Source organism: Hypanus sabinus, chromosome X2 (genome assembly GCF_030144855.1).
Source record: "Hypanus sabinus isolate sHypSab1 chromosome X2, sHypSab1.hap1, whole genome shotgun sequence".
NCBI classification, from domain to species: Eukaryota; Metazoa; Chordata; class Chondrichthyes; order Myliobatiformes; family Dasyatidae; genus Hypanus; species Hypanus sabinus.
The window spans coordinates 28,619,351-28,642,660 of NC_082739.1; the positions used below are offsets into that span (position 1 = coordinate 28,619,351).

At 39.9% G+C, this 23,310-nt stretch overlaps 1 protein-coding gene across 1 annotated transcript in view; it reads right to left on the bottom strand.

Annotated features, from left to right (window-relative positions):
• The window catches only part of LOC132385214 (suppressor of tumorigenicity 14 protein-like), a 131,460-nt gene that overhangs the window by 79,524 nt on the left and 28,626 nt on the right, over window positions 1-23,310 (bottom strand). Inside the window, exons 2-4 of the mRNA XM_059957136.1 lie at window positions 15,705-15,864; window positions 8,361-8,491; window positions 3,681-3,751 (exon numbers count right to left, since the gene is read on the bottom strand). Of these exons, the coding sequence (XP_059813119.1) occupies window positions 3,681-3,751; window positions 8,361-8,491; window positions 15,705-15,864 (362 nt within the window). The remainder of the gene's footprint in view (window positions 1-3,680; window positions 3,752-8,360; window positions 8,492-15,704; window positions 15,865-23,310) is intronic.

The following is a 23,310-nucleotide window of genomic DNA, read 5'->3' on the forward strand; positions in this document are numbered from 1 at the left end:
AATCCAAAACAGTACTCACTCCATGAGCGTCTCCAGCTGAACCCCCCCCCCCCCCGATTTTTCTTATTGAATTACACTTCCCCATAGTGAGCTCCACTGGTCATGATTTTGCCCAGTCACTCTATCTATCTCTACTCTGTCGCAGGGTCATATCATCATCATCACACCATGCCCTTCATTATCTCAAAATAAAATAAGCCATTTAGGACTGAAATGAGCTTACTTCAATGGATGGGGAGTTTAGGGGTGTTCTCTAACCTGGGAGTCTGGAGGGTCAAGTCACTGAGTTTATTTATTCAATGGATTGGATTTCAGGAGAAAGAAATCGAAGAGTATGGGGATAATGCAGAACAATGGTGTTGAGCTACAGGAATGACCTTGATCTTGTGGAATGACAGAATAAACTCAAAGTATCCTAGGGCCTGGTTCTGATGTTCTTAACTCAGAGATCAAAGGAGTGCAGGAAAATGAAGAGGAGCCAGAAAGCTTGATCTATAAAAAAGCTACTTAGCACTCAGTATAATTCACAAGCAGATCTAGCACTATGTAACACTGACCAAGCAGCACAAGTCAACAGATGAACGTTTCAACCTCCATACAGCTACCCACAGCTGCGTTCAATGAGCAACCTTGGGGCAAAAGGAAACCAAGATGGCATTGGCAATCATCGGCAACGTATTGTGGACTGCAGGAAATTGTTCCAAAATTTCTCTTAAATATACCTCTTTTGAATTACTTTCACTGCAATCTGCAGCATGCAACTTTGCTCCAAGCAATGGACTTTTAAATCAACTCAGTGATGTTCCTATCTGAAGAAACTGGACCAGTCAAACATGGCACCTTTAAGATTCATCGCCATGGTCAAAACCAAGGTGGGGTGGGGGGGTGACTCCAAGCCAGGCTAAAATGCAGAGGGATGAGGCCTCCTCTGCCTAGTATCCTGTTGATAAATGTGTAGTCACTGGAGAACAAGATTGGGGACCTGAAGGCAAGATTGCTGTATTGAAGAGAACTGAGTCTGTTCCATTATATGCTCTTTTGAAACAGAGCTTTCTTCAGGCATGTCAGACTCAACAGTTAAACCAGAAGGATTCTTGATTCACAGAATGGACCAACTGCTGATTCAGGAAAGGCAAAAGGAGGAGGCATGTATTTTATGATAAACTCTCATTGGTGCTCCAACATGGCGGTTTTGTCAAACTTGTGCTCCTCCGATCTTGAAAACCTAACAATTAAATGAGGTCTGTTCTGTTTACCAAATAAGTTCTCCTCCATAATCCTGACTGCAGCTTACATACCACCAACAGCTGACTATAATCATCTAGAGATCCAAATGAATGCACCATGGTTGTAACAGACTTTATTAAAATAGCTGTAGATGAGTGCGTCCTCAATAAATCATTCAGAGTCTTCGTCAATTAGAAGCCCTCGATGAACCATGAGATCAGAAATCTTCTGAGAGCCAGATCAGAGGCTTTCAAGTCTGGTAACCAAAAAAAGTTACAGAAGGACCAGGTACAATCTCTGAAAAGCCATTTCACAGGTAAAGTGGAGATTCCAGACCAAATTTGAATCGATGAGGGATTCTCAACAGCTGTAACAGGGCTTGAATGCTATCACCTCAAATAAAGTTAAACCAAGCAACATGGCACACAGCAGGGCTTCACTTCCAGATGAGCTAAATGCCTTCTATGCTTGCTTTGATTATGAGAACATGGAGAAACCATCACAACCTCCCACATCTCCAATGATCTATGATTTCAGTCCTGATTTCAGGAGGGTGAACCCATGAAAAGCATCTGTACCAGACAGGGTACCTAGCCACCCTCTAAACACCTGTGCTGATCAGCTGGGTGGAGTATTCACAGAGACCTTTAAACTCTCATTTCAGCAGTGTGGAGTACCCACTTGCATCAGGCAGGCTTCAATCACACCGGTGCCCAAGAAGAGTGGGGTGACCTGCCTCAATGACCATCCTCCAGTAGGACTTGATTCCACAGCGAGGAAGTACTTTGAGAAGTTGGTAATGAAACAGACCAACTCCTGCCTGAGAAGTGACTTAGATCTGTTCCAATTTGCCAACTGGAGCAACTGGTCCACAGCAGATGTCATCACATTGGCTCTTCACTCAAACGTCTGGGCAGCGGAGGCACAGATATCAGGATGTTCTTTATCAACTACAGTATTGATGATCATCAACACCATCAGCTCCTCAAAACTAATCAATAAGCTCCAAGACCTACGCCTCAATACCTCCTTGTACTGTTGATCCTCGATTTCCCCATTTGTAGACCCCAGTCAGTTCAGATTGGCAACAACATCTCCTCCACAATCTCCATCAGCACAGGTGCACCACAAGGCTGTGTGCTTAGCCCCTGCTCTGCTCATTTTACACCTGTGACTGTGTGGCAGCTCCAATGCCATATTCAAGTTTGCTGATGACACCACTGTCGTAGGTCAATTCAAAGGTAAGTGTTGAATAAGCATATAGGGTTAGGGTTTGAAAATCTGGCTGATGGCATCATAACAAATCGATGTCAGCAAGACCAAGGAACTGATTGTAGACTTCAGGAGAGGGAACCAGAGGTCCCTGAGCCAGTCCTCATCGGAGCTAAAGAGGGCTAGCGTCTTTAAATTCCTCAGTGTTACTATTTCAGAGGACCTGTCCTGGACCCAGCACATAAGTGCATTACAAAGAATTCATGGCAGTGCCTCTGCTTCCTTACGAGTTTGTGGAGATTTTGCATGTCATCTAAAACTTTGACAAACATCTATAGATATGTAGTGGAGAGTGTACTGACTGACTGCATCACTATCTAGTAAGAAAACACCAATGCCCTTGAATGTGGATATTGCCCAGTCCATCACAGGTAAAGCCCTCCCCATCATTGAGCACATCTATACGGAGTGCTATCATAGAAGGGCAGCGTCCATCAGAGATCGTCACCACCCAGGCCATGCTCTCTTCTCACTGCTGCCATCAGGTAAAAGGTACAGGAGCCTCAGGACTGTTACTACCCCTCAACCATCAGGCTCTTGAACTAAGAGGATATCTTCACTCAAATTCACTCGCCCCATCATTGAAATGTTCCCACAACCAATGGACTCACTTTCAAGGACTCTTCATCTCATGTTCTCGATATTTATTGCTATTTATTTATATTTGCATTTTCACAGTTTGTTGTCTTGGACACTCTGGTTGGACATCCTAGTTGGGTGGTCTTTCATTGATCCTGTTATAGTTACTATTCTATAGATTTGTTGAGTATGCCCACAAGAAAATGAATATCAGGGCTGTATATGGTGACATATATGCATTTTCAGAATAAAATCTACTTTGAACTTTAGAATACATGAGCAGGTTGACAGTTGTGGGCACTGTGTTGGAATCTCACAGGAAGACAGCTGTGGCTGTTTACGCATGAAGAACCATGATTGTGTAACCATTTGAATCACATATCATGGGACAGGCACCGACCACCCTCCCCGTGTCAGACACCATCAACACCATGGAACTGACATTCCCATCATCAGTAACAATGTCTATCATTCACTGCAGGAGCATCAGCAAGGATGGACAGGACCTGTGAAATCTGCAATCACAAAACTGTGATCCCTGGAGTTCCCAAAACAAAGCCCGACCCCGGCCAAGCAGTGGGCAGTGTACATCAGAGACCTACCTGAATGCAGTAACGGTAGAACGCACATAATATGGAGCCACTTCATCCATCTCCATGTAAGTATTCTCCAGCTGTCAAATTAAAGAGGAAAACATCATATTTAATAACAGCTTTATGTCTTTTCACTACAAATGAAACCATTTTTAACCTAGCCCACTGTACAGACCTTGTCTGTCACCACAAAATTGGCTTGCAGACTTGTACACTACATCCTGGGTGTGCTATCACCAGGCCCTGTACTGTCCGTTCCCTTACCCCATGGATGTTTTTGCCCTCAGCACCCAGGCTGCACACACTAGGCATGGCTAGATGCTTTCAGTACTCTGCAGTTTGGTGGGCTGGGGATGGAGGGGAAGGAGAGTAGGCAATAGGGGAAATTGTAAAAGCTTCAAAGGACAAGACATGGTGCACTGTAGTAACATGTAAAACAAAGTGTACAGGCCATTTGTATCAATTTAGATGAAAAAATGCAAAAATAAATAATACATATAAAAGTGCTCCATTGTATTCTGACAGCCCCTACAGACCCATGGCCATGAGATGACCTAGGCTTGGGACTGAACATTCACAAGTGTATGACCTTCCTTGGAGAATGAGGTGGGGCAGCAGTTAGGTCCCCAGATTAAATTACAACCTCAGGTGGTGTCTGTGTGGAGTTTGCATGTTCTCCCCATGACCACAGGGGTTTCCTTCTACATTCCAAAGGCACATGGGTTAATAGAGTAATTGTTCCCAGCATGCAGGTGAGCAGTCGAATCTGGGGGGAGTTGATGGGAATGTGGGGAGAACAGGCACAGGCTGAGAGCTGGCACAGGCTCAATGGATGAATGCCTCCTACATCACAAGACATTATAACACTAAATATAAAATACAATTGGATTTGCGAGAAATTACTTTGGTCCAGAGAGAAAAAAAAGGATCCATGTAGGCAGCAGTCAAATCAACTGAGGAAAGACTCCCCAACAAGGTAATCCCCACGGAGAGTTCAGGGCATGCATCGTTGGCCCTGCAGGTAACCAGGGTACAAGCTATTTCACGTCGGGTCATGGATAAAGGGTGTAATTAGTGACTATAGTGAAGCATCTTTAGAGAACAAGGGATCACAGATTTCAGAGAATGGATCAACTGAACAGACCTTTGAGCTCACTCTGCCAATCAATCCTATTGCATCTGATCCTTCCCCAAAACCATTTCCCACTTTCTCCATAATCCTTGATGTCTTTTGCATACAGAAATTTACCGTATTCCTAAATAAGTTCAGCAACTTGTCCTGCACAACCTCTGTGGTAGGGACCGCCACCGAGTTACCACCACTACGAAGTTTCTCCTGAGATTCTGACCGCTAATCCATTCCCCCGCACAGAAGAAACATCCACCCAGCTTTTAAAGCATGAGAATTTTGACATGACATTGAATAGTGCACAGTATAGCTTAATCCCATCTGTGTGCACGTGATCCGTATCCCTCCATTTCCTGCCTGTTCTCATGCCTGTCTAAATGCCTCTTAATCATCACAGTTGTCTGCTTCCACCAGGACCCCAGGCAATCTGTTCCATGCATCGACTCTTCTCTGTTCAAAAACTTTAAACTTTCCCCCTCTCACTTTAAACCTATGCTCTCTTAGATTTGACATTTCCACCATGGGGAAAAGACTAACTACCTTATCTATGCCTTATCTTATCTTTTATTTATTTTTTTTTATATATATAAATCTCTACCAGGTCCCCCCTCAGCCTCTGGAACTTGTAGTTAATATTCTCCAATACAGGCAGCATCCTGATGAACCTCCTCTGCAGCTTCTCCAAAGCCTCCACATGCTCCCTTTATTCTGGTGACCAGAGCAACACATAACACACTAAATGAAGCCTAACCAAACCAAAGTTTTGAGTGCAGCACTAGTCAATGCTACTTCTCTTCATAAGACTGTTGTATCATTCAAAGAATCAGCACTCCTTTCCCTGTCTTAGAGTGGAGGTTCACTAAAAGATGCCTGAAATAGAACATTTCATAGTCAGAGGACTCTCTTGGCCCGAAACATCAACTGCATAGATACTGCCTGACCTGCCAAGTTCCTCCAGCATTTTTGTGTGTTACCTCTAATCTTTAGTTCACCTTCCCTGGGAAGAAAACTTCATGAGGTCACCCTTCCTATACCCTCATGATTTCATGCACGTCATTAAGGCTACCCTCAATCGAAGGCATAAAATCCTAGTCTGCCCAATTTCTCTCTCTAACTCAGGCTCTCAAGTTCTGGCAGCATTCTTGCACAATTTCTCTGCACCCTTTCCAGTTTAATGATGTATTTCCTAGAACAGAGCGATCAAAGCTGTACACAGAACTGCAGGTGCAGTTTCACCAATATCTTGTACAATTGCCACATAACGCCCCAACTCAATTCCCTGACTGATGAAAGGCCAGCATGCCAAAAGCTTTCTTCTCCACTTTGTCTACCTGTGACATGGCGGGTAAAAATCCTGCTTCAGTACTACACAACCCTACCACCTACAGGTTTGCATTCATTAACCAGAGTATGAGAACCACCCCCCCCCCCCCATCCCTTTGTATACCAGCATTTACCTGTCATTGCGCAAATTATATTTGAGTTTTCTGCTTTGCCTACATGCATCATCTAATGCATGCTTCACCAACACTTGCCCACTCACTCACCTTGTCTAACTTGACCTGAAGCCTTTGTCATCCTGTTCACATCCTCTGTTCTACCTCCCAGTGGGGCATCTCATTTCTTCTCACCCTACTTCCCAGTAACCCTTCTTTCTCAAGTAACAACGTAGGGGAGTTAACTTTATGCTCAGGTGTGAGTCGGAGAGTCAGAGTAATACAACACTGATCCAGGCCCTTCGGCCCAACAAGCCTCTGCTGATCAAGTCTAGCTGGTCCCTATTTCCCTCACTCGGCTTACATTAACCAATTAACATCCCAGTATATCTTTGGGACATGGGAGGAAATCAGAGCTCCTGAGAAAAGTCTCAAAGCCCAAGATGCTGGAAATTTGAAACTGATTGAACGTCTTTAAATTGAACCTGATTCTGTCTTTCTTTCTCATCCTCCAAAAATATTGCCTGCTCTACTTAATGGTTCCAGATTTTTGTACATTTATTCTGACTGTTTTCCGTCCATCAACCAGCTTTCTATCTCAGTACATTACTCGCAGTCCTACGTGCATTTTGTGCATTAACTGCTTATCCCAATCCGTCACATGCATTGGCTCTGCTTTGTCTATTCTATCAGTTACATCACCAAATCCTCCAGTAATTTTGTTAAACGTGATTCCCATGTCATGACCCCTTGTTGATTTTGTTTCATCCCGCTGATATATCTTTTAAATTTCCTGAATTATAAATTACATCCTGAGAAACACTAGCATTTGCCCCATCACTGATCTCATAATAACTAGTGTGGTTTTCTTTCCACGGCATATTTAAGTCGTGGGGTGACATTTGCCACGCTCCAAACTACAGGTCTGGTCCACAATCTGTAGAATATAGGAAAACAACACTCAAACATCTACTGCTTCCATGGCTACTACTTTCAGTACTCTGAGATGTAGATTATTTGGCACTGAGAAGTTATCAGTTCAGTCACATTCACTTCTGCAACATTATTTATACAAGTACCAATATCATCAAATTTCTTCTTTAATAAGACACATTTCCCCAGCTTTTCTGGGCAATTATTTGGGAAAGACACATTTAGGTTCTTAAATTTAAAATAAAGGGAATATAGGTATGAAGTAAGAATTGGCTTATATAGATTTCAAATTGAAATCAAAAAGGTATCACAGAATAGTTATAGAAGGAGGCTATTCAGCCCATCATGTCCATACCAGCTCTATGAAGCATTATCTTGACTGATCCCCATAGCTTCTTTCCACCTCCCCCTTGAAGTCCTCCCTACTTCTCCTAAATACGGTAACCCCAGATCCTAAAACACTTTTGGGTCATCCCATATGAAATTTCTCTCTATTTACTTTGTCGTTCAAAATTTAAAACCCCTCTTTCATATTTCCCCACAAGCTACTCTTTCCAAGGAGAATAATCCCAGTTTATGATTCAAGTTACAGAGAGATCAGAACAAATGGTTGAAGACTTGCCTTGGAAGTATCTAACAGAACAGCAGATATTTAAAAGAATACTTCCCCCCCCCCCCCCCAATAAAGATACATACCATTAAGAAGTACGACTCTTTGGAAAAGTGGTTTTGTAGCCGATTCAAGAGATTGCAGTTGATATTAGTTTAAAAGAGGGATATAACATTGCCAAGAATGTGGGCATGAGAACTGAGGGTATTTTAGAAAACAAAGATAACTAAAATGTTAGTATGAGATCAGAAACAAGAGAAAATCTGCAGATGCTGGAAATCCGAGCAACACACACACACAATGCTGGAGGAACTTGGCAATCCAGACAGCATCTCTTCTTTTCTATGCCTGGCCTGCTGAGTTCCTCCAGCATTTTGAGTATGTATATTGGTATGGGAGATTGTAGAAGAGGTCTGTATAGACGGTTCCAAAGTAACCAGCACCTTAGAAGCTAAGACAGGATCTTAGTAACAGGGAAATACAATCCATACCTGTCCTCAGACCACATACAGAGTGCTTTAACTATGTAGTTTATCTGCATCATGCCTGCCCTGTGGGTACTTGTTCAATGAAAAACTCACCATTTCCTCAACTGTAGCAGCAAGTTGCTTAAATGCCTTAGAATCTGAATCCTCCAGTTCTTCTGTGAATTGCTTGTTAGCAATTGTAAGGTAACCGTTGTACATTTTCTTGATTCGATCATCTGGCCGAACTAGTGGAGGTCAAAAGGTAAAGTTAGCAAATAAGAACAATTTTCGAGAGTCAGCTGGAGACGCTCATGGAGTGAGTACTGTTTTGGATTCGCTCCATAACCTTTACTTTTTTTAACCTTTGATCACCCTTATTCAGCTTATTTTTACCTATACCGAAAGTTTCTTTATTCTTTTTTTTTTGGATTTACTGCCAAGAGTTTGTTGTGAACTTTTGAAGATATGCAAACAGAAATGTCTCTCAGGTCTAAGGGATGGGATCCCGGACGTAATCCGAACGGTAACGGAAAAAAGCAGGCTCCGACACAACAAACTCAATTAACTTTTGAATTGTTTATGGAGGTTTTGGATAAAAAATTTGATGAACTACAACAATTTTTTAAAGAAGATATAAAGACTTTTCAAGAGTACATGGTTAAGACGGATTTAGTAATTAAACAGCAACAAGCTCTTATTGCGTCTCTGCAAGAAGATGCTCGGAAGCGAGATTTGACTATTGGAAAACTGCAACAGGATTTAATTTCGACCATTAAGCTGATGGAAGCCCTTAAAGCCAAGAGTGACGATTTTGAGAATCGGTCCAGAAGACAGAACTTACGTATACTTGGTCTTCCAGACGGCATAGAAAAAGATGACCCTTCGAAATATTTTGCTCAACTTTTAAAAGAAGCGTTTCCGACGATTTTCCCGAATAACCCCCCTTTATTGGATCGGGCACATAGAATTCGGCGTCGATCACCGAGTGTTACAGACAAACCTTCGGTGGTAATTGTCCGGTTCCATTATGTACATGACAAAGAACAAGTTATACGTGCAGCTCGTCGGGCAGGAATGATTAAATTCAAAGAATATTGCTTCCGCCTGGTCGAAGACTTTAGCCCTGACCTTTTAAAAAGAAGGCTTCTTTTTAAACCGTTGATGGCTAAATGTTATGAGAAAAATCTGAAACCTGCGCTTCTATACCCTGCGAAGCTTCGAATATCTCCGTCGAATGCTCCACGACAGGTTTTCCTTTCAACTTCAGAAGCGAGAAAATATCTGGAGGAGAACTTCCCTACTGCTACAGACACTGGTCTCTAATAAATGAACGATTCTGATCGTGTAAGATGGTTCTCTATCTCTTAAACCAGAATTAAAATCTGGTTATTGGTGTAGGTTCATCCTATACTTTATACTTAAGTTAAAGCGTGTTTTCGTCATATTAATTGTTCTGCCTTATACACTTTAACCAGTATACTACATTCTTGTTCATTAACTTTGTTCCTTCGAAGGTATATTTTTAATTCTTTGAAGGTGAATTTTTCTATGATTAAGATGGTGGTTTTTTGAAAAAGATTTTTGGTTTTGCTTAAGATGGCATTATATTTTTCTTTCTTTCGTCTTCTTCCTACAATGCATCGCATATCATAGCTTAAATATTTTTTGTTTTGTCTGGGCTAGAGCCCGATTTATAATTTTTTTTTAGTGACTATATTCTTATTTTTTTTTACAACTAACTATACTTAGAAATATGGTTTTTATTATAGCGATTTTAATTTTTAAAGTTGGGGTGATTCTTTTATATATATCCTTTATATATGGAGTGTTCTTCAGCTGACATGGGGGTAGAATTAGTCTTACTTTTTGCTTTTTTAAGTCATATTTTGGCTTTTTCTATTTTTCTTGCGGGGTGGGGGGATGGTCTGTTTTCTAATTCTATTTTTTTTGCATCAGTTTGAGTTAGTTTTTTTATTTGGGCTGTTTTTGAACTTCAAATATGTCTGTGTTGTCATCACTTCCGGGTCTTCTCATTACTTTTGTTCCTCTTCCAGGTGCATGAGTTTATAAGTTGGTTAACCCTTTCTATACCAAAGGGTTGATTTTAGAATTACGGCTCAGACCATTAATTTTGTGTCTTGGAATACTAATGGTTTAAATCATCCAATTAAACGAAAGAAGATTTTCAAAGTATTCCAAAGACTTAATACTCATATCATTTTTGTACAAGAAACTCATGTGAGGAAGGAGGACAAATTTCGTTTTTTTAGATTTTGGCGGGGTCAACAGTATCACGCAAATTCGAATGCTAAAGTAAAAGGAGTTTCAATTTTTATTGACTCCTCTATTTCATTTGTTCAACATGATATTTTTTCGGATCCGAATGGCAGATTTTTGTTAATTATGGGTTTACTTTGTAATAAAAAGGTTGCTTTGGTTAATGTTTATGCTCCAAATGTGGATTGTCCTGACTTTTTTAAGTCCTTATTTACCTCTTTACCCAATCTAAATGAATATAAGTTAATAATGGGTGGTGACTTTAATTGCTGTTTAAATCCTCTGATGGATAAATCTTTACCTATTCAGACTTTACCCAATAAGTCGGCCACTTGTATTAACTCTTTTTTGACTGACAATGGAGTTTTTGATATTTGGAGATTCCGGTATCCTAATGACAAAGAGTTTTCTTTTTTCTCACATGTTTATCACTCTTATTCGAGAATTGATTATTTTTTTGTAGACTCTTGTTTTATTCCATTGGTAATCGGTTGTAACTATGATATTATAGCTATCTCTGATCATGCTTCATTATTACTTTCTATGAAATTTACGGATACAGCTTCTAATGCTAGACAATGGCGATTTGACTCTACCTTGTTGCAAGACTCTGAGTTTATAAAATTTATGGAGGAGCAGATCGACTTCTTCTCAACTAATTCTACAGATGATATTTCCTGCGGAACACTTTGGGACACTTTTAAAGCTTATATACGTGGACAGATTATTTCTTATTCTGTTGGTTTGAGGAAATGTATCAAGATGGAAACTCTTTGATTGGTTGATATAATTAAAGAGATTGATAAGAAATATTCGATTGCTCCTAGTAAGGAGCTTTACAAACAAAGGGTTGAACTTCAAATGGAACATAGTTTATTACTTACATCCTCGATTGAAAATCAATTAATGAAAACTAAATCTGATTTTTATATACATAGTGATAAATCTGGTAAACTGTTAGCTAGTCAATTGAAGAATGCTTTGGTTAAACGTCAAATCACTAAGATTGGTCAGCAGAATGGGAATCTGACAGTTAATCATGATGAGATAAATAAGGCATTTCAAGATTTCTATACCTCCCTGTATCAATCTGAATTTCCTCAAGATTATAATACCATGTCTGATTTTCTTGGAAAATTAAATTTTCCAAGGTTATCATCTGATGATCTTTTGATATTGGATACTCCTATTACGGATGTAGAAATTAAAGGGGCTATTTCCTCAATGAATTCTGGGAAAGCACCGGGTCCAGATGGTTATACAGTTGAATTTTTAAAATTTTTTTCCGCTACTCTTGCCCCTTGGTTAGGTAAGGTTTTTGAGGAAGCCATTAGATTAGGGAATTTGCCACAATCTTTTTATAGAGCTTCCATTTCTTTAATATTGAAGAAAGATAAAGACCCTACTAACTGTGCTTCTTATAGACCTATATCTTTATTGAATGTAGACTCCAAGATTTTTTCCAAGTTACTGGCATCTAGATTGGAGAAGGTATTACCCAAAATTATTTCAGATGATCAAACTGGCTTTATTAAAAATCGTTATTCTTTTTTTAACATTAGGAGATTGTTGAATATTGTTTATACTCCCTCACATGATACTTCAGAATGCGTGATTTCATTAGATGCGGAGAAAGCATTTGACAGAGTTGAATGGCCTTACTTATTTAATGTGTTGGAGAAGTTTAATTTTAGTCCGATATTTATATCATGGACTAAATTGATTTATCATACTCCAGTAGCCTCAGTGTTTACCAATAATCAAAGATCCCCCTTTTTTCGCCTATTTCGGGGCACTAGACAGGGATGTCCTCTTAGTCCATTACTATTTAACATTGCCTTAGAACCTTTGGCAATTGCCATCAGACAATCACAGGATATTTTGGGTATTAATCGTGGGACACATATTCATAAGTTATCTTTGTATGCAGATGATTTATTACTATTCATTTCTAACCCGGAGAAATCCATTCCAGCAGTTTTATCATTATTGGCTCAATTTAGTGAGTTTTCTGGGTATAAGTTAAATCTTAATAAAAGTGAATTGTTTCCATTGAATAAACGGGTCCCAATTTATGGAAATTTACCTTTTAAATTAGTTAATGACTTTTTTATTTAGGGATCAAAATCACAAAAAACCATAAAGATCTATTTAGATTTAATTTTTTACCCTTAATTGATCAGATTAAAGGTTTGTTTACTAGGTGGTCACCTCTGTCTTTATCCCTAATAGGTAGGATTAATGCTATTAAGATGGTTATTTTACCTAAGTTTTTATATATTTTTCAAGCGATACCAATTTTTATCCCAAAATCTTTTTTTTTTACTAATGTTGACTCTAAAATTTCTTCATATACATGGCAGAATAAAAATCCCAGGTTAGGTAAAACATATTTACAGAAGACAAAAAAGGAAGGCGGGTTAGCATTACCTAATTTCAGATTTTACTATTGGGCAGTTAATATTAGATATTTGTTATGTTGGTTGAAAGATGGGGGTGGATCTTTTGGCCCTTGTTGGGTGAGTTTAGAAACTAAATCGGTATCAGTTTATGCTCTGGGTTCTATTTTAGGGACTTCTCTCCCTTTTGCTCTTTCTAAGTTGCTGAAACGAATTGACAACCCGATAGTTAAACATACTTTGCGTATATGGTTTCAATTTCGGAGATTTTTTGGGTTGACTCAATTCGTTTTAAATAGTCCTATTGTATCTAATTGTTTTTTTCACCCTTCCATTATAGATCAAGCTTATTCGGCTTGGAAAACTAAGGGATTACTAAGATTTTCTGATTTATTTTTAGATAATTGTTTCATGTCTTTTGAGCAATTATCCAACAAATATAACTTGCCGAGATTTAATTTTTTTAGATATTTACAGATTAGACATTTTTTAAGTTCTGTACTCTCTACGTTTCCAAATTTTGTGCCTTCAGATACTTTGGAGAGTTTATTTGAATTAGACCCTTTTCAAAAAGGGCTTATTTCAAAACTTTATAATATAATTATGAAGATACGTTCAGAGCCTCTTTATAAGACTAAAAAGGATTGGGAAAGAGAGCTTAGTTTTAGTATTTCTAGTGAGAATTGGGATAGAATTCTTCAATTAGTTAATACATCATCGTTATGTGCCAAACATTCACTAATACAATTTAAGGTCGTACATAGGGCCCATATGTCCAAGGATAAATTAGCTCATTTTTACTCTCATATTAGTCCTATTTGTGATAGATGTCATTCTGAAATTGCGTCTTTAACTCATATGTTTTGGTCGTGTTCATTTTTGGAGAAATATTGGAAAGATATTTTTGATATTATTTCTGCGGTTTTGAATATCGATTTACAACCTCATCCTATTACCGCAATTTTTGGTTTACCAATGTTAGACTCACTGCATTTATCTTCTTCTGCCCGTCGAATGATTGCATTTCTCACTCTGATGGCTAGAAGATCTATATTGTTGAATTGGAAAGAAATTGATCCTCCCACTGTATTTAATTGGTTCTCTCAAACTATGTTATGTTTAAATTTAGAAAAAATTAGAAGTGGTACTTTTGAGACTTCTATTAAATTTGAAAAGTTATGGAGACCATTTATTCAACATTTTCATATGATGTAATATGACCCTGTGCCAAGTTCATTTGATTTCCCAGCTTTTAGCTTATGTATGTCGAGAGGACCGGAAGTGACGGCATTGATGAATATTTATTTTTGTGAGATATTATAAACAGCCCTTTTTTTTCTCTCTCTCTTTTTTTTGCTTCTTTTTTCTTCTATATTAGTTAGTTACTAGATTAGTAGATTAGCTAGTTTTGCATTATATATATATATATCTTTTTCTTTTTTCTGTTTTTTTTATATCATATATTATGAAATATTTAGACTTACCATGTTCATACATATATTTTATGGCTTATGTCTTGGTAAACTCATTTAGATTGTAACTATTATGTAGGTCTTTTTTTCATATGTAATGGAATGTGTATGTTGGTAATTTCTTTATCAATATATCATTTGTATTCTGTCTATATTACTAATAATAATAAAAAGATTTAGAAAGAAAAGAACAATTTTCATTCCAAGATCTCCGCCACGCTTCTATTACCAGTTTCATACTAACAATATTAGCAAAGCCAACCATTGCATTCATTAATCTGGATACTTTAGAGTAACATAATTGGTAGAAATGTACATAGTTCACAACCACCGATATGGAGTTGGGGTTTCACTTTAAGAGGCTGATCTGATGTGATGACATAATTGTGTAAAAGGTTTTTAGCGCACTTTTACTGTGTAGGTTTTGGAGTTCAATAAAATGTGATACGGGTTCTGTTAACATAAAATGCCTCACTTTGTCTTATTTGCGGAAACCTACAATATAAACTTCTGTCCAGCTCTGAATGTTTAATTCCCTCTGGAACATTCTGTGGTCCAATATGAGATTGTAAGCTCAATGTGCTACAGGTATTCAGTCCAGTGTGTAAGCACACTGCACTCCAGATGTTTAACATTCACTGCTGGGTCAACAAAGGACACTGGCTGAAGACCCAGGAGTGATGCAAGAAGCTACAAACTGATCAGCAAAATGTTACGTTGTGCAATGTACAACCTTAATGTAGTGCAGATAAGAGATTTGATTGTAGTTTTTAAACATTTAACTAGGTAAACATCTGAAGGAGTAAGAAAATTCCAGAGTTATGGGAAGGAGCAGCTCGATGAGAAAATTGCTTTCCAAAGAGGCAGCCACATCCTTCATGAGCTGTCTTTGGTGATGTAACAGCATGCTGTGCTGTGTGTATTTCTCCATTAGATGGGAATTTATTCTGATCTGTAGCACATTTGATAGTGCAATGTATATTTAGCCGAGTGTAAATAGTGGGTACATTGAATATTTATCGCTTTTACAAGTATTGCATGATGAATTTTATAAGCACTCTGTGTTCTAGGTATTTAGCCCTGGAGATAAATGAATTTTGCTCAGGATATTTAGCAGTCATGAATTTCACTGGTATAACATTAATTCAGCTGTACAACAAAGGCATCATTGAGTAGACAGCTTCTACTCTCATGTGCAATATTCACTCAAGTTGAGCATGATGTTCTCCTATTGGTAGGTCCTTAGGTGGCTATAGAGTACAGATCCAGGATCCATGTATTCTGGGGTAGTGTGGGCAAAATATACTTACAATGAAAATGCCAAACAAGGAGTCCAATCATCAGGGCCAATAGGGCAACCACAATAACCACAACCACAGGTAGCATTCTCTCCTTTAGGCTGCGTTTCTCCAAATTTTTCTGGTTACTTGCTGGAAGGAACTCCATTTCTTCAGGAATGCCATTGATTTCCTGTAGAAATCCAGAACATGCTGTTAAAAAGCAAATAAACCCACCCTAGAGCAACCCAGCATTTTTACAGTTTTCAGTAACTTTCCAAAATGCAGTTGTTGGCAACATTGCATAATATGGGATTAAAGAGGCAGACAAAGTAAGTGTGAGAAAGGAATGAAAACATGTCAAAATTAACAAACTGGCAGAACATACAACCGGAAATTTTATATTATGTCAGGTAGATCTCTGTGAGAAGAATATGAAGATCATGTAAATCTGAGACAACTGCGAATATTCTCAAACACGTTGAGGTGTTAAAAAGGCCTTATGAGCCTTAAGTCTGGCTGACTTCCTGGTAAAATAACTAAAAGTAGAAATTATGCAAACTTTGGAGAGAATGATGCAAAGAACAGACTTTACCATTACTATCAAGTCAGAGGAACAGCCCTGATTCAGTCAGGAATGCAGAGTTGCAACATGGGCAAAAACAAGTTGCCCCAGACAGAGTTAAATGATGCCACAACTAATGGATCCAATCGAAGCTTGCAGCCCCACCAAATCCATCCATGAAAGACAGTGGACAATTAAACATTGAACATGCCAATGCTCTGCAATGGTGCCACCATGGTCAAAGACAATGCTGAAGCACATGCAACATGTATAGGCAGAAGCGCCGAGACCCTCCAAATATTTTCAATGGCATAGAAGCCAGTTTTGAGCCAGTTTGACTCACTCCACCATGGTATCACAGACTAAGAACATTGGATGCTGAAAAAGCTGTTGATCAGACAATATCATAGCTAGACTAAGAACCAGCTATTCCAGCACTGTTGCAACGTCAAATAGATTATGATGTAGAAAATTGCGCATGTATATCCTATCTGAAAAACGTATGATAAACCTAATCTGGCTCATCCCACCCCAGTCAGACTCTTGTTGGTCCACAGCTGAGTGATGCCAAGCACTATCAAGGGCAGTTACTCACCATTCACCTACTAACTGGCATCCAGTTTGAGTCTGAGCAGGTCCACCCTTCTTCAGGCCTTGTCAAATACTAGAGGGTGTAGATTTCAGGTGAGAAGAGCTAAGTCTAAAGGAGATTTGTGAGCAAGTTCCTGAGAGTTCCTGTGAACTCAAGTTCCTGTGAGCATGTCCAGGACATGCTGCAAAAGGAGATGGAGGAAGCAGAAACAACAGCTACATACAAGAGGCAGGCGCGTGAACAAACAAGAAATCGAGGAATTTGGATCACGTGCCGGTAGATGTTTAAACTGGTATCATAGTTGGCATAGACACTGAAGGCCAAAAGGCCTGTTCCTGTGTTCTACATTACCTACTTCCACCACCAAACAGTATGATCCAGATTCTAACCACTCTCCAGGTGAACATAGAACAATACAGCACAGGATCAGGTCCTTAAACCCACAATGTCTTCGCTGAACACAATGGTAAATTCAACTAGTACTCTTTTGCCTGCACATAATTCATTCCTCTCCAGATTCATGTTTGCAACAGAATCTTAAACTATCACATCTTACTCCAATACTCCCCCCACACCAGTAGCACGTTCCAGGCACTCACCTCTCTGTGTAAAACATCTGCCTCACACATCTCATTTGACATTCCCTCCCTCTCACCTTAAATGCATGCCCTAGTATTTAACATTCCTACCGTGGTAAAAAAATGATTCTGACAATCTACCTATGCCTCTCATAATTTTGTAAACTTCCATCAGGTCTCTCCTCAGCCTCCGCTGCCCCAGAGAAAGTAACCCAAGTTTGTCCAACTTTCCCTTCTAGCACAGACCCTGTAATCCATCCTGCATCTTCTCTGAACTTCACACCCTTCTGTTATGAAGCAACCAGAATTGCACAACTAACCAAAATTTTATTTCTCTTCCTGGCTCTTATATGCAGTGCCCCAGTCAATGAAATCAAATATGTCATATATCTTCTTAACTACCCTATCGACTAGGTGAGCTATGGACTCAGTGCCAAGATCCCTCTGTAAGTCCCATGTATCCATATTTGCCTTTGAATTACTGAAGCATTAAAAGCTATGGAGAAAACACTCATTGAAGTTCCTCAGGATCTAATATATCTCAAGCATATCACCTCTCATTTTTAAAACTCTTGTGTGGATACAAGTCCGGTCCATCCAATTTTTCCCAATTAGACAAGATGCCAGAGCCACACAGTAGTCCAGAAAAGCTCTGAACTACTTCCAACACAATTACTACCATCCTTAAATAAGGAATCCAACACTGTTCAAGGACCTACGCATGGGTCCCTCAGAGCAAACTCCATCCACGTCTACATTTGTATTCAACTCCCAATGTAATAGGCAGCAACATTTTCTTGGCAATCTTAATTGCTTAGTGTCCCAGAAAGAAGTCTTTTGGGAATTATGTACTTGGACATCCAGATCCTTCTGTATCACAGACTCTATGATCTCTCACCATTTCAATAAATTGTAGTTTCTCCCCCTGCAAAAATATTTACATTTTCCCACATTATATCTATAACATCAATACCTACTTACTTAACTTAACTCGAGCCTTTTGTTCTCTCTATTTATTTACTTAGAGGTCCAGTGCAGAACAGGCCCTTCCAGCCCAATGAGCCACACCTCCCAGCAACCCACCTATTTAACCCTAGCCTAATCACATAATTTATAATGACCTGGACTGTGAGAGGAAACTGAAGCACCCCGAGGACACCTACACATTCACGTACAAACTCTTTACAGATAGCGCTGGATTTGAACTCTGCACCCTGAGCTGTAATGTCATGTTTACCGCTATGCTACCATGGTTGCCCTTATGTCATCCTAATCATTTTTATCATTTACAAGTGCAGAAGAAAATTAAGAGGAAATTAAGAGGAAAAAGAGGAAAAACTTTGAATTAAGCTTTGTTGTCAAGCTTGAAGAGCTAAGTATTGCTCAAGATTCGGATCATGAGGGTGACATGATAAGATACAGCCGCTGCCTTGTTTGTGTGCGCCAACAAGATCCAGCAATAGATCATGCCAGTGATGAGGTATTGTTAACCTTTGTCCGAGATTGTCTGGCTAATAGAGGAACTGACTGTAGGTGTGCAATTCCAATTTTGTGTATTGCGTGGGAATATTTGCAGACTTGCTTGTACCTAGCAAGCGCTTCTTGAAATCATTGACCAAGTATGTTTGGCTGTTGGCCATTTCCCAAAATTTACTGCATAAATTTAAATGCAACCTGACATTGATGGAGTCGTTAGGACAATGGCTCCCTGTGATCACATATTAAAGGTTAACATTATGCAGAGGTCAGTGTCATTATCTTTGCTTCCTAACAGAGTAAAGTTTCTCATAGTAAACTGGCGACAAAATTCTTTTACAGTAAAATACGATAAATCAGGGTAAATTATTCGACAAGGAGTTACATTTGTCGTTTTCCAATTTAGTGGAACCCATTACAAGATCAGGACAACCCTACTGTATTAAAGCCAACACACAAGTTATTGCACCAGAGAAAATTAAGACTAGCTGAAGGCCATCAAGAACAGGAGACTTACAGCCCCAGGCTGCAACAATTTGCTCTGTACCAGGCTGGGACTGTGACCTGTCACAAAGTTCTCACATTAACTCCCTCCTGAGCTATTGTGCCACCAATTAACACATTAGGTCTACAGCAGATACTACCTCGCTGGCTCTCCAATCTGATCTGGACTGCCTGGACAACCAGAATATCAGGATGTTTATTGACTACAACCTGCTGCTCAACACCATTACCTCATCAAAATTTATCATCAAGCTCTAAGAACTGGGCCTCTGTACCTCCCTTGCAGTTGGATTCTTGACCTCCTCGTCAGGAAATCACAATCAGTGTGGATAAGTACCATCATTTGCTATTCACTGACCATCAACACAGACACACCTCAGGGCTGTGTGCTTAGTCCCCATGCTCTGCTTTCACTATACCTATGACTATGTAGCCAAGCATAACTCCAATGCCACCAATGATTTCATTGTTGGCAGATCATGGATGGTGATGAGAAGGTATACAGAAAGGACAAAGATTGGGAGGGTTCAATACTGGACCTCCTCTTTGGGTATGAGGCAGGGCAGGTAAATGAAGTTTTAGCCAGGGAGCACTTTGGCACTAATGACCATAATTCTATGACAGAAAGGATAGGACAGCTCTGCAGGTTAGGATCCTAAACTGGAGCAGGTCTAATTTAGTAGAGGTGAGCCTGTTTGAGGGTAAGAAGTAAGAGCAAGTGGAAGCCTTTTACAAGGGTGGCATTAAGAGTCCAGGAGCAGCATGCTTCTGCTAGGGTGAAGAGTAAATATGACAAGTTTAGGGAACTATTCTTATTATCAATGAAGAGGAGCCTCAGTGCATTAAGATGAATAAATTCCCCAGGACCTGACTGAATGCATCCTCTGCCTTTGTGGGAAACCAGAGAAGGAATTGTGGCATCCCTTGCCGAGATATTTGCATCATTGTTAGCCACTAGTGAAGTGGGAGGTGGCTAACGTCATTCAATTTTTAAGAAGGGTAGCAAAGATAAGCAGGCGACTGCAGTCCAGTCAGCCCGACATCAGTGGTGGCAAGTGAGGGACATGATCAACCAGTGTATCAACAGACAAAGTCTGATTAGGAAGCATTGACATGGCTTTGTGTGCGGAATGTCATGCTTGAAAAATATTTCAGTTTTTTTGAAGAAGTAACCAAAAAGGTAGATGAGGATAGGCAGTGGATGCTAGTCATAGAGTCAAAAAGTCAGAACACTACAGCACAGAAACAGGTCCTTCAGTCCATCTAGTCTGTGCTGAACTATTATGCTCCCTAGTCCCATCGACCTGCACATAGACCATAGCCTTCCCATCCATGTACCCATCTAAATTTCTCTTAAATGCTGAAATTGAACCCACTTCTATTGGTAGCTTCTTTCACACTTTCGGCACCCTCTGAGTGATAAAGTTCTTGCTTAAGTTCCCCTTGAACAGTTTACCTTTCATGCTTAACCATGATATCTCATTCTAGTCTCACCAACCTTAGTGGAAAATACCTATCTATACCCACTAACAACCATATTGGTGACAAATGGTAGTGTGGTAGTGTAGTGGGCAGTGCTTGTTGCTCTCACTTTCAGCTTCCACCCCTGGCTAGCAGACTCACGAAAAGTAGAGCTGAATGTGCCAGTACATAGCCTCTCCCGTGTAGTGCCTCCTTGCTGGTGACACACGGTAACTGAACTCCTTTCGGACTTAGGCTGAACTACAGAGAATGGGGAGGAGGTCTGGCCTCTGCACACATAGCACACAGGCCCACCGGTGTATGGACACACCCTGGTGCTCGTGAACCAGATCCCCAGCTATGGGTAAATAGCCCCACTGCCTTGTGGTCAGCCTCAGGAGAGACAAAGTCTTCAGGAGTAAACCCAGACAGCAGATCCAGAGTGAAGCCCCTAAGGCATCCTTCCATCAGCTCCTGCAGCCAATCTGGTGCCAAATGCATTGCTTCAGAAGCTTTTCTTTGGACTACACTGGTGAGGCTGAGGGGGATCTTCACAGCTGGGTATCTCAGGGTCTCCATACTTTCTGACCACGCTTGTGATGATGATCAGCACCCATTGTCCTTCGAGACAGACAGATGCCAAACACCCATAATCGCATTTCCCCTCATTCTCCCATGTCTGAGGGAATAAAGCCCTAATGTATTCAACTTTTCCCTACAACTCAAGTCAATTGTAATTTTTTCTTGGTGCTCTTTCAATCTTATTTACATCTTTCCTGTAAGTAGGTGACCAGAACTGTACACAATACTTCAAATTAGGCTTCACTGTCTTACACAACTTCAACATAACATCCTAACTCCTGTACTCAATATTTTGATTTCTCAAGGCTAATGTGTCAAAGGCTTTCTTTACAAGCCTATCTACTTGTGATGCTACTTTCAATGAATTATGGACCTGTATTCCCAGATCCCTCTGTTCTACCACACTCCTCAGTACCCTACCATTCACTGTGCAAATCCTATTGTGGTTTGTCCTCCCAGAGTACAATATCTCACCTTGTCTGCATTAAATTCCATCTGCCATTCCTCCACTATTTTTTCAGTTGGTCCAGATCCCACTGCAAGCTTTGATACTCTCCCTGTCCATTATACCCCCAATATGGCAACATTCAAAAATTTGCTGATCCAGTTTACATCATCATCCAGACCATTGATATAGATGACAAGCAACAATGGACCCAGCACTGATCCCCGCGGCACTCCACTAGTCACAGGCCTCCAGTCAGAGAGGCAACTACCTACTACCACTCTCTGGTTTCTCCCACAAAGCCCATGTCTAATCCAGTTTACTACCTCATCTTGAATGCCAAGTGACTGAACCTTCTTGACCAACCCCCCATGTGGCTTTGTTAAAGGCCTTGCTAAATTCCATGTCAACATCATCCAATGCCTTTTCTTCAACTTTCCTGGTAACTTCATAAATCTCTGTAAGATTAGTTAGATATGACCTACCATGCACAAAGCCATGTTGACAATCCCAAATCAGACCATGTCTATTCAAATACTTACATACTTAGTCCCTTAGAATACTTTCCAATAGCTTACCCACTACCTGATGACTGACTCAGCAGCCTATAAATTCCTGGCTTCCTCTAAGAGCCTTTCTTAAACAATGGAACAACATTAGCTATCCTCTAACCCTCTGGTTTTAAATATCTCTGCTAGGGCCCCTGCAATTTCTGCTCTAACCTCCCGCAAGATCTGGGGAAACACCCCGTCAGTCCTTGACCCTAATTTGCCTCACTTCTATAGACTCTGTCTCCATCTCCTAAATAAATACAGATGCGAAAAAAAAATCCATTTAAGAGCTCCCCCATCTCTTTTGGCTCTATACGTAGATGACCACACTGATCTTCAAAAGGACCAATTTTGTCCCTTGCTATCCTTTTGTTCTTAATATATCTATAGAAACTTATGGGATTCTCCTTCGCCTAGTCTGCCAGAGCAACTTCATGCCTTCTTTTAGCCCTCCTGATTTCCTTCTTTAAGTGTTCTCGTGAATTTCTTATACTCAAGTACCTCATTTGTTCCTGCCTGCATTTTCCTGCTATGCACCTAATTCTTTGTCTTTACCAGGGCCTCAATATCTCCTGAAAACCAAGGTTCCGTAAACCTGTCATCCTTGTTTTTTTTTTATTCTGACAGGAACATACAAACTCTGTATTCAGAAAATTCCACTTTTATATGCCTCCCACTTACCATGAACACCTTTGCTAGTGTGGAAGAAAACTAACTCTGAGAATTAAGGGTTAACAAAATCATGAGAATAGCAGGGTGGGGTAAGAAACAAAAGGGGTCTGTCTGTCTACTCATACTAATTAGCGATAAGTTCTGTTAGAAATGAACTGATAAGGCACACCCTTAGCCTTCCAGATTACATGGCTTGGTTTCTTGTAATTAATG